Genomic DNA, 12,190 nt, shown 5'->3' with positions numbered 1-12,190 from the left:
TATTTATTTTCTAGACCGAAGATATTGAGTACTCCTGTGAGAAATGTAATGGTAAATCTGCATCTGTAATGCACAAGTTTAACCGACTTCCCAGGTAGGTGTCAGTTTCTCTTCTACATAACAGTAGTTGCAGATATTGTGAACATCTGCTTGTGTTGAGGTTGTTATCCAAAGAAGTCAAGTTAACTTGGATTTAAGAGCAATAGTTCTCTTAAACCGTATTCTGAATACTATTGGCAGTCCACATTTATAACAAACTGTCCCAATGAGGTTTTCGATTTATAAAAGTGTTTAATGGTGCAGATTTCAAAATTTTAAATTTTGTTTACTTTTCATTATAGAATATATACGTCTGACAACAAGTAGTCATTGAAAATGTTTGTAGGGAAGCCTGATGGGATGGCCACCAAAACTGCTCTGCCTGGTGTGATTGGAGTTCTGGCTTTTGCCAGCCCCCGAGTGGCAGTGTTTAAGGAAGATCCAGCCTATTCCTCAGATTCTTGGACCTAGTTAAGCCAAACTGGGTGATCCCTGGGTTCTTTGTCTTTGCCCTGATTTCCTCTCAAACCTGCTGGAAGTTCTCCTTGGGAGTTTGCTGATCTCCTTCCGTCCTTGTTACCTATGGTGGATGTCCATGCTGGGCCCAGTTTTGGGTGTTTTTGTGGTTTCTCTGTGAAATCCTCCCTGACCTAGCGCCTCAAATCTATGACCCAAGAGTGGGCCTTCCTGGGTCTCCATCCATTGCTCTTGTGTTGCCACCGTTTGGATGCTGCCATGCCCCCTAACTTGAGCTGCCTGGTGTTGAGGCAGAGTTCCATTTTTGTGGGTTCTGCAGTCTCGTATAATGAAATGACTACACTTTTTATTTGTATTGTATTGTTTTTTGGCACGACTTCTGCTCGGGTCCCCTTACCACTATATCCCTTCATCATTCAAGAGTATATTGTACTGTCGCCCATAAAACGCTCAGGCCGGGTGTGCCTCTTAAAACACCCACTTTGTGCCCTAGGTTGTTATATCACCCCACATTTGTATGTCCTACTCACTACTTTTGTTTTAGGAGCCACCTTTGTTGGAAACCACGAGGCAGGCCTAAAACGGCTGTTCTGTCCACACGGTCATTTGAGCCCAAGATGGCTGTTAGGACAGTTTTTCTGAAGTCCTGCCTGACTTCACCCAAACCATTCAACTGATGCAGTACAAGACTCCACCCTTAGTATAAGGCTGTAACACCAGAGTGTGTGATAGTGTAGACAGAGCAGCCAGGCTTATCTTAGGAGGGAGAGAGGGCTGTAGAATCAGTAAAAGAAATTGTAATACAAATGGTTCAAAGAAGCACTGAAACACTATGTATTGTAAAAAGGGTTTATTTGAATGCAAAGAGCCCCAGATAAATCTTGTGGGAAAATAAGTACCAATCAATTATAATGAAGGTACACAGACCAAAGCATATAACCTTATTTGGAACACCCAACTGTAGTTCTAGGGAAGATAAAACCAATAGTTACTTTGTATTACTTACAGTAAAACAAAGGTTGTAGACCCTGTCAGTTATACTGTGTTGCTCTGCAAGAAATCACTTAAATCAACTGGACAATATACTTTTCTGAATAGTGGAACACTTATTCCAGGAACAGTTTAAACATGTAACTCTGAATCAGGATTAGTTATTCTAGGACAGTTGGACCTTCGGGTGTATTATTAAATTACAGCTGCTTTTTAGTTCAGACTAAGGGAAGCAATCGCTCAACTTATTTTTAGGTAAGTATAACCTCTATATACTTTTGTAAGGAGCTAACAGCAACTTAAAAGGTAAAAATGTCCTAGGCAGACTTATTTTGGACAGGCTAACAGCAAGTCGTGGGAAGCAATACCCACTTGGGGACACTCGTACAGTTATCCTAACAGGAATAATAAAGTGAAACCAGCAGCATTACCTTTGGGAAGAGGGGAACCCAATTCACAGGTGAGTAAATTAACCCATCTACTTTCTGTTAGAATGTCGAGACAGTTTCTAAGGAAAGTAAGACTTTGAGAATACTTATTTAAGAAGGCACACAGCTTATTCAAGGTAAGTAAATTCTATGTATACTTTTCAGATTGGCAGAACATATCCAAGGTAATTAACCTTCAGTTACTATTCTCTCTTGAGTTTAAAGTTACCAACTAACTTTTACAAGTTAACATTTCAACACTTTTACTTTTCATGGCTGACCCCTTAACCACAAGTGTGGAGGACAAGGTATCTCGTCCTCCGAACTGAGTTTCCAGTCTGAGGGACGAGATACCTCATCCTCCCAACTGCTTACCTTTGGCCCCCCTGCTGCTTCATTGATCGTTCCGACCCCCAGGCAGTGAATGGGAGGACTTCCTGTTCCATGCCTGGGGGGGAGTGAGGGGGATGCCGCCATGACGTCGGCACTCTACGTGCACCAACGTCATCCGGAAGTATGCTGAAGCCAAAAGGATTCAGCATTTAAACTTCGTAGGGACGCATTTGCACCTTGCAAGGGCATTCTTTGACTGATTCGGGCAAGGGAGGGCTCGTTGGAAAGGGGAGCCTCTCGCCTTTCAAAAGAGCCCTCACACAAGCAGATTACTGGCCGAAGATCGTTCGCTCCTCAACCAGCAATCTCCACTGGACCCTGCAGAATGGGCACCCTGCAGGGCTCCGCCGGAACTGCTGCTGGACTCGGGGGCCTTCGACCCACATTGGAGACAAGTGCCCAAGTCTGGACACATCACCCACCATCCTGGAGTTCTGGCTGACCTGCGTTACAGCTTCTCCCTCCGGTAAAGGGCGGGGACCCTGCCAGGGCTCCCTGGGACTGCCACTGTTCTTGGGGACTGTACACCCACATGGGAGATGGATGCCCAAGGTGGGTTTATCACCTCTGTAGAGAAGGATCCAAGTACCCCATCACCCCCCCTGCACCCCCCCCAAAGCATCTCGCCCATATTGCCTATATGTTGGGAACCAGAGTGTGAAACACGCAGTACCAGTACGAATACCAATACCAAGGAGAATCCTGGAAGCAAGGTTCCCATTGAGAAAACAATACCAGCATACGAGACAGTATGATGGCCATTTGATGGCATCCCAGAAGAAACAGGACAAATGAATGAAGGAGCAGATTGGTGACTTCACACGGGATGAAGAGGCTTATGCTATAAGAAACGGTGAGGCTAGCAAGTCATTTTACATGTGTACAGATGCAAAGAAACCAAGCAGACTAAGTATTCTTGAGCCCAGCTACGTATTGAATAGTTTGCGGCATGCGCCAACGTATACATATATAGGAACAAGAAAAGAATGGATGATTCCACTAGAGCTGGATCAGGAAAAGAAGGCCTTCCTTCTTTTTTGTCAGTTGAAAAGCAATCGAAATACAGAAATTATCTCTGAAGGGTGAGGTTGGGCCAACCCCAAGAAGCAAAGGTCGTATCGAAATAAGATGAGCAGAAAGTAGTTCCAATCGTGTGAAAGAATGAAACTCCTCTTCAGAAGACATGGACGAAAACAAGTAAGATGTCAGAGGTCTATTAGTATTTTAAATACACCAGTCACCTGGAGGGATGAAACTAGACAAACATGAGAACTGCACCCACGCAGGTAGACGAAGCGTGCCTCCACGCCCTCATATTCCCCAGAGCTAAGAACATATCCAAGACTAAGTTCGAAGCCTTAATTGACGTGCAGACCATTGAGGTGGTGATATGCTAATTGGTGAACCTATGGTTATGACCAACTCACCAGCACCTGGAAGCCCAGCCTGCGTGCTTATAACGTAGGTGGAAAAGTACCGACGGATGTATGAGTGCCAACCATTTGGAGGAGTCTGCGTAATTAAGGGCCCTATAGTTTGTGTAACCAATGGTACGTTGTGTATTTAGTGACCTGTTTGAAGGGAGGTCTTGGCAGTCCCACCTGACGCTGAACAACTTATCACGTTCTTAGACTAGTATGAAACATATACCTAGATGTTACCTCGAAGCCCATCACATTAGCCACTAGGTTTTTGTAGTTTGCCATGTAGCATGACATTAGTTATACGTAGGTTAACGTCAGCAACAAAGTTTTAGCTATAAGATTTTTTTATAAACTGCTTTGAGATCCCGGTTTTAGAGAATTGACATTAAAACAGTTAAATTTGCCAACTTCCTGAGTAGTATTGATTATTGATGTTTGAGATAAATGGGGATGCAGAAGATACTCAAAGTATTGTTTCCTCGTCTTAAAGGGCTGGGTCGGCAATCCCGGTTCACCTCCAAACTTCCTGAAGGTCTGGATGGGCTGTGTTACAGCTTTTCCCTTTGGGGAAGTATTGGGACCCTGCCGGGCTCCCTTGAGAGGAAAAGCTGTAACACGGGCCATGTGGGTTGACTGTCCCCAAGTCCAGCTGCAGATCCAAGGAGCCCCGGCAGGCTCCCCATCCCTACGCGGAGGGAAAAGCGCCAGCGCAGCTGGAGCTCCATGACACAGGGGGTGATGTCATGGCCAAGGGCAACTGTCTCCCATGTGGATTGATCGTCCCAAAGTCCAGCGCTGGTCCCATGGATGGTCTATTTTTTTTCGTTTCTGCTTGGGTAGGTGCACCCACACATGACTTACTGTTTTCTTTTCGTCTGGACACCTGTGCGAATGTGGAAAGTTAGGACATTTGTTGGCGGCGTGGTTCAGTCATTTCCTGGTGTCTGAAAATTGAGCCCCCCCCCCTCTTAAATTCTGGTCTTTGCCGGGCCTTGTGGGTAATAAATAGTAGGTTGGGTTGCACAAGTCAGTCCTCTGTGGATTCTCAGTTGTCGTCTTTTCAGAAATGCATAGGTTTCTCCAATGTCCTTGGTAGGTGCACCCACACATGTGAGGTACACGTTTCGTTGGGACACCTGTGGGAAGATAGGACATTTGTTTTCTCTTGGTTTTGATAACGTTTTCATACATTTGCTACTGCACCTTTACACAACCCTTTCATTTCCCAAATGTAACCTACATTTAGTCGCTGCTTTAGGCACTGTATGCTTTTGTAACCTGCACAAGTCATTTACCCTTCAAAGGTCTGCATGTGCCCTTTCAAAATATTTATGCTTGCTATTCCTCACCACATTGTTTTCCTTATTTTATTTTTTGGCATTTCGAATTTTAAACAACCTTCATTGCCGACCCCCTCCTGCTCACCCCCTTCCACTCCTGGGTATCCCCCTTCCAACCCTGGATCGCTGTGTAGAATAACTTCTGAGGGTAGAATTCTGGGTATAGCGGTTAGTAGCTTATTTGTCCGACAACCCACTGTACCAGGATCCTGATCCACATTTTCCTGATCTGCATACCTCATTAGTTTAGGGATTTGCTGCCACACTTCCCATCATTGTTCTTAGTTTATCGGGGGCGATAGTGAGTCTGCCCATTTCCTCATATAGGGCCATTGAGGCTGAGTCGTTGGTGTGGTGAATAACCTGTAGCGTTTGCTAATTACTTGCCTGTCTCCGGTGTTAGTACTTTTCTAGTGGGGTCTGGTAGTGGATTTCTTCATGTGTTGAGGAGAGCCAATGCCTCAGCTGGGTTTAATGGTACCCATCTTCTTCCCTCAGCCCTATGGTTTGCTTGCACAGTTGAAATGGTTTAACCTCTTGCCCCTCCATGTCCCTTGCGGGGGTGCATCCCGCTTCTTCCCACCTAGCAGATGCTCCTTTCTCCAACCCAGGGGAGATTTTGTCGACCCCAGCCTTGGGTGTTTCGGGCCGGGCAGGGGCTCAGGCTACCTCCACTTCTCCCGCTCTCAATCAGCCGCCCTTATTGGGGCCGCCGGGGAGAAGCGCGCTCCATGTTGCAACGGACTTGGTGGCCATCTTGGAAATGTTTCCTTAATTTTAAATGCAAAGTATGTCTGTTTTAGGCTGTCTGCATATAAATCCGGTGTACCATGGCTCAGTTGTTGGCTTGTGGTATTGCTTGTTTAGTGAAACATTGCGAAAAAGCTGGTTTCCTAATCAGACGGGTCGTGGAAATGTAGCGGTGCATTGCTTTTCTCAATATTCACAGAAGCCATTACCTTAGAGGTCAAACATGTCCAGCACATACCATTTTCTTTGGGTCATTTTTCCAATTTGTTCCCAAACTACGGGAGTTTGACCTGCATAGTTGTTGCCTGACCTGTGCAAATGACCCCTTCCTTAACTTGGAATATTGTCTACTTTTCAGAAAAGTATGGTTTTCTGTCTTCCAATTCAGCTTTCCTACCCTCCTCTTCCATTCCGTCCACGTTTGTCCTATTAAAAAAAGATCGCCTAACTCTCCCAAAACTAATGGTAAACTTACACATTTTTAATTTTTTTACTCAACCCATTCTTGAAAGCCTGGAAAATGGCGAATTCAGAACAGCAAAAAATGTGTTCCTAGCTCTTAAACCACAGGCTTCCTTGTACATCATTTTATTGGCATTTTTGGAAAAAACTCAAATTTTCTCACCTTCCTACAGCAAACTAGGATTTCGTGGTGGCGTTATGACCACCTACATGTGGGAAGAAAAGGTGCAAAATTTGGCCGATATCTCTAACAAAATTAAAATCTACAAAAACGGGCTCAGCACTGGGAGGGGAAACCCTCAGCAGTTAACGGTTAAAGTATCCAGTCCTTCCCAATTCTAGTGTTCTGAGGCAGAAAAGGGACCCTAGTTGTCTAGGAGCCAGCTATAGGCAGGGTGAGATAGGGCTCTGTTGCATGCAAAGTTCAGCGTTCCAGAGGAAGACTGTTCAAGTCAGTATTCTACGAGAGTTAGTTGAGGGTCCAGGGACTTAAGAGAAGAAACCCTTGGAGGATTCCAGTAGTGGGCCTGGGTGAACTGCACAAGAGGTCTCCCAATCACAGAAAACGCACCAAAACTACACAGGAGAACCGCAAGGGACTTGGGGTAAGTAAATACCCAAGCCAGCACAGTACCTCAGCACAGAAGAGTTTGCAGCAGGAGGACTTCAGGATGTGTAGCCAAAAACAGAGGCAGAGTCTTCCTTATGAAGACAAAGACTGCACCCTGGATGGGCTATTGCAGCAAGGATCAACACAGGCTTCAGGCAAGGATTTATTTTGCAGCTGGATGCGGCTCTGTGGATTTGGTGCCTTTTCAGGAGCACAGAAGGAAACAGACTATCGCTGGTCGGGATTCTCGTCATTTGCAAGGTCCAGCACTCAGTGAGCATTCTGCTAGACCTAAGAAAAATCCGAAATGTCCTCTCACCAAAGTTTGAGGAAGCTTCGGAATTCCGAAGACCGTCCACCACACAATGGCTTGGTATTGGGGTATTGCAGCCCTGTAACGTCGCAGCATGACGTGGTATGGCTCAAAAATGCATGTCTTGAGTCTAGTGGATCTCATGGGCTCTGGGCCGGGGTCGCCCGTTTCCTGGATCCCCATGTTGATTGGGTGGAAAAGCAGGTTCTGGTTACAGAGCAGGCTCTCTGATCACTGGAAATGGACTGAGCTGTGTTTTTTTTCATCCTCTTAGGTTCCAGTGGTTGACTACCTCTTCAGCTTCCAGGATCAGACTTTTATGCAGGGGCCCAGCCAATTAAACAGCCATGCAACATTCAAACTTGTGGGGGCAACATTCAAACGTGTGGGGGCAGCCAGCCACCCAGTTTGAACTGGATGCTCGCAGTCGGGCAGGAAGACAAACTGCTGTAGAGTTTGGGACTCCTCCCTCGCTTCCTGCCTTCAGACACTCAGGAGCCTGGGAATCCACATGATTGCAGTTTAAGTGAGTTCACACAAAGGAATTTCCTGCCCTGGATGTCGGGGGAAGGAACAAGAAAGGACAAGGAACACAAATGTCGAAAAAAGAACTGGACTATTTTGGTAAAATGAGCACCATAGGTGCATTTACTGGGGGCTGTGGAAACAACCCACAGTAAAGGTGCAACAAATTAATAAAAAGGTTCACTGCCACCAACCATCAAAGGTAAGTTTGTCCTTTTTAGAATGTCTCATTTAGAATCAGGAAGGGGATACCCAGTATCTCCACAGCACTCCACATAAGGTGGGGGGTGCTGATCTCACCTAATACAATGTAAAAGGGACGCAAAGATCCTTTCTACCCTTCCTGGAACTGTAGTTCTCGCAAGGTTAGCCAAAGAAAGTTAAAAGGGGAGCCCCAAGGGCAAATTGCAACAGTGCACTTCTGCAAGAGTGCCTTCCGAGTGCTGTTTGGCTGATCAACACTGCTTTACACCTCTGGCATGTCATTGATATCGTTGAGGACTTCATCTACTGAGACTTCTAATCTACTGTGCACTGGTACGTTCATTCATAGACTGACTTACTACTCTACAGATGCTAATTTTACCCTGTGAAGACCAATTAACTATATATTTTCATTTTTAGAATGTGGCTCCTCCCATTTGCTCCCATCTACTAATACACGGGTGCACGCGCTCCTGCAAGAGAGACTGCCGAGTGCTGTTTGGCTGTTCAGCTGGCCAGCTGACAGCCTACGACCCTCCGCAGTAACACTCTTGCAGTGTATTTTTACTACGGGCCAAGCTAGCACAATAGTACAAACTCCTAATGAGTGTTTATAAACTTAACACAAGCATGCCACTACAAACACTGGAAGGAAGGGCTGAAACAGGAAAAATATCTGATGCCCCCTGCGTCCACCTTGCGGAAAAAACAAAGTTAAAAATGACTGCAAAACAAATCAATCAATGTCTCTGACATCAGACAGCTCTAATTTCCAAATAATCACGCTCACAATGTTGATGCGCTCATATCCAAAAGGTTTCCGAATGAAACTACCAGTCATCGCTAACCAATGGAAGATTGGCAGAAACCCAAATCTTTGCCATGTAACCCAGAATGCACCATCACTGACAAGGAAATATTGCATTTTAAGATGCAGCCAGAAACGGAACAATCAATGGAGGCAACAAATACTAAACACCCAGTTATAAAACCAATACCTCACATTGACAAAACGCCATGCCACTGCATAAACATAATATATCAAACCCATTCCCTTACAGTCAGATATAATAAGCAGCCTCATGGAATCAAAGGAAGTGGAGACCCCACTAAACCACACCGCTGCTGAATCATCGGTCAAAGTCTAAACCAAGGTGTAATATTTCAAAATTAATGAACCTGGAAATGGATTGAAATATAGCGAATTCCACAATATCTCCAATACACTGTAATACATTAAAACTGGTGACACATTTGGAACAAACTACAAATGACATGCAAAAAGACCCAATGAGCTCTCGAACCTATCTCAATCACCAGTGCTATTGGAAAACAAATTTCTGATGTTTGTTAATCTGCTTAGAATCACATGCTGTGCATAGGTCCGACATCCAGTGGTCACTGCAGAGTATTGCATTTTGTTTTTCGTAGTCGAAAAGGGGACGGCGACAAGGCGTGTCTGTAACATTATCCCTATAGTGACGTGCGTTGTACCCATAATCCCTCACGCGTCGAGGTCCCTCAGATTGTTTTTTTCCGCCCAGCTTCTGGTCGCCTTACGCGGAGCTCCTAGAGAGACATTGCAAATACTTACTACGGACCGCAGTCCTTAATTTTACTTATTATATTGTTAAAGATCCCTCCCCTCGACGTTGGCTGTGAAGCTGTTCCTCCGCTGAGCAAGTTTTCGACAGAGGGGAAGAGACGGAGGAGATCCTTCGGCGCTGCCGAACATGTGGCCTGGCCTCGCCGGCCAACATACAGTAGGGAGAGTGGGGGTTCGAACTTTTATCTTCTTTGAGAATGTCTTTTTCTCCCCTATCTTTCCCTTGGGGTTGTTATCACCAGTTATTATTGCCTGAGCTATGGAGAGGACACCTTTTAAGTTTTGCCCACGCTGTAGGGGCAAATACACTTGGAAGGACAAACACAAGCTCTGTAATCGTTCATACAGACAGCTGCGCGGCCTGTAAGCTCTTGAAACCAAGAACTCTTAAAGAACGAAAAGTTAAGAGGTGGCCGGACTACGCTATGTCGAAGTCAGTTTCATCACCCGCCGCCGCCGCTGTTACAGAAAGTGACGAGGAGGGTGATAACTCGACGTCCGTTACGGAAGTCATTAACCCCCAGAAGGAGCGCTCGCACTCCTCGACATCCATCCCCGGCCCCGACGGGCTCGGCTCACGCCCTGCTCATGGGGATGAACACCTCGGTGACAAGGACGCACACAGACCCCATAGGCCTAAGCACACAACCCACGGCTCTTCTTCGTCGAAGACGAAGGATCCATCAGCGCCGAAGGGGACGCAGGGCACTCCGGTGTCTACCTCAGACCGTAAGGGTCTCAAGCCCCACCCGCAAACGCAGTCGCGACTAGCGATTGGGCTTTCATCAAACACGGGCGCTACCCCAAAATCATCCGACGTAACGCTCCATAGAGCGGCCGTCGAAGAACAACGCGTAACGCAGGCAACGTCGACACCAGAGTCCTACTGACAACCTCGTTGTCGAGAGCCTGGCAAGAATTGTTTCCGAAGACAAACGTAAGCGGACGACGAAACAAACGTCGAATACCGCACAAAAAGCTATAGAAACGCCGAAAAAGCACAAGTAGCCAGGAACTGCCCCCTTCATCTAAGGGCACTTCTGAACTACCGGAGGGCTTTTCAGAGGGCGACAAACCTTTCTTCGACGTTGTGGGAGCGTTCTAAGCGTTTTTAAGGTGAAAACACTGATTTCCCCCCTCTAGACTATTTAGGGGTCTCCCATGAGACCCTTGAAAGACTCCATTCTTGTATGGAGAAGATGGAAAGGTTTTTGGGAAACCAAAACCCACCCACACCCAAAAGACCGAGAATGGCCCCAGGATGACCCTAGGGTCAAGATTCCTAGGCTCTTACCCCTTCTACAGACATATGACCTCACTGAAGAGGAGCAATACCTCCAAGAAGATGAGTGTTTGGGTGGAGAGGAAGAACATGAGGAAGAGGGGTTTGAAGAAGATCCTGACACTAGTGCAGGAGCTTTCGAAGAAGATACAGCTACCTCGCAGCCCTGGCAATCCCCATCAGTGCAGCCTTGGCAATCCCCATCAGTGCACTCAGACCCTGATGTCTTTCTCCCTTCTCCTCCCAAGGATTCACCTATTGGAAACGCCTCTCCCATAGATGACCAACCTTCACTTAATGCACTATTGCGCAAGGCAGCAGCGCATTTTGAAATAGACACAGGGGAGACTCTTCCTGACATAGACTTTGTAGAGAAAGTTATTAAAGAAAAAGCCCCTGTTAGTCAGTCTATTCCGCTCCTGACTTCTATAAAGAGAAGAATAACTCCTTCCCTTTCCAATCCTGCCTCAGTCCGAGGGGTCAACCCTCGGATAGAAAAGCTCTTCAGCCCTTCGTCCTCTGACCCTTTGTACATCAGAGGCCATTCTATTCCGGACTCCCTCGTAGTTACTAATAAAAGGAAAAGAGCAGGGGTACCACTATCTACTAGTGAGGCACCACCTGACAAAGAGGGCAAAAAGCTCTATGCACTTGGGAAGAGAATCACAACGTCCGCCGCCTTTTCAACTAGGATTGCAAATAACAATTCCCTACTAGCTAGCTATGCAGATGCACAGTGGAACAAGCTGCGCAGCGAAGCAGAGGACGCACCAGAACCCCTGCGTTCACGCCTGTTAGCTACAATCTCAGAGGGAACTCTTGTAAACCAGGGCATCGTAAAGAACTCCTTAGATGCCGCAGAGACGGCTGGCCGTTCCTTGGTTCAGGGAATACTTCTCAAACGCCATGTCTGGCTGCGCAACTCGGGATTTAAGCCAGAAACCCAGGCTTCTCTGATAAATAAGCCCATAGAACAAACACATCTGTTTGGGAAAGCAGTTGATGAGGCCCTAGAACATGCGAAGAAAGAGTTTGATACCATCAAAACTCTTGACCAAATTTCTAGGCCCCCTAACAGACGCGGCTATGGCAATAGACGCTCCTTTCGTGGCCAACGCCAGCAGCAAAACCAACAGCAATTTTACTCTGCTACCAACTGGCCCTCTAACCAGGGTAACAACACCCAGTTCAGTCAAAGAGGCCAACGCCGTGGCAGAGGAAGAGGTCGCGGCTCCAGCCCCAAAGGTTCCACGCCCAATACCAACAAATGACCCGAAGATTCGGGTCCCCTCCCATGCATCACTGGTCGGGGGCCGGCTAACATCGTTCCTTTCAGCATGGGAGGGA

At 46.5% G+C, this 12,190-nt stretch overlaps 1 protein-coding gene across 3 annotated transcripts in view; it reads left to right on the top strand.

Annotated features, from left to right (window-relative positions):
- USP37 (ubiquitin specific peptidase 37) overlaps positions 1-12,190 on the top strand; it is a 724,569-nt gene that overhangs the window by 366,741 nt on the left and 345,638 nt on the right. For all 3 annotated transcript variants that reach the window (XM_069616844.1, XM_069616843.1, XM_069616845.1), the window contains one exon: positions 15-94. In XM_069616844.1, the coding sequence (XP_069472945.1) occupies positions 15-94 (80 nt within the window). The remainder of the gene's footprint in view (positions 1-14; positions 95-12,190) is intronic.

Source organism: Ambystoma mexicanum, chromosome 9 (genome assembly GCF_040938575.1).
Source record: "Ambystoma mexicanum isolate Mex_15411 chromosome 9, UKY_AmexF1_1, whole genome shotgun sequence".
Classification (NCBI taxonomy): Eukaryota; Metazoa; Chordata; class Amphibia; order Caudata; family Ambystomatidae; genus Ambystoma; species Ambystoma mexicanum.
Note: the sequence above shows the minus strand (reverse complement) of the source record. Positions and strands in the feature narration are given on the sequence as shown.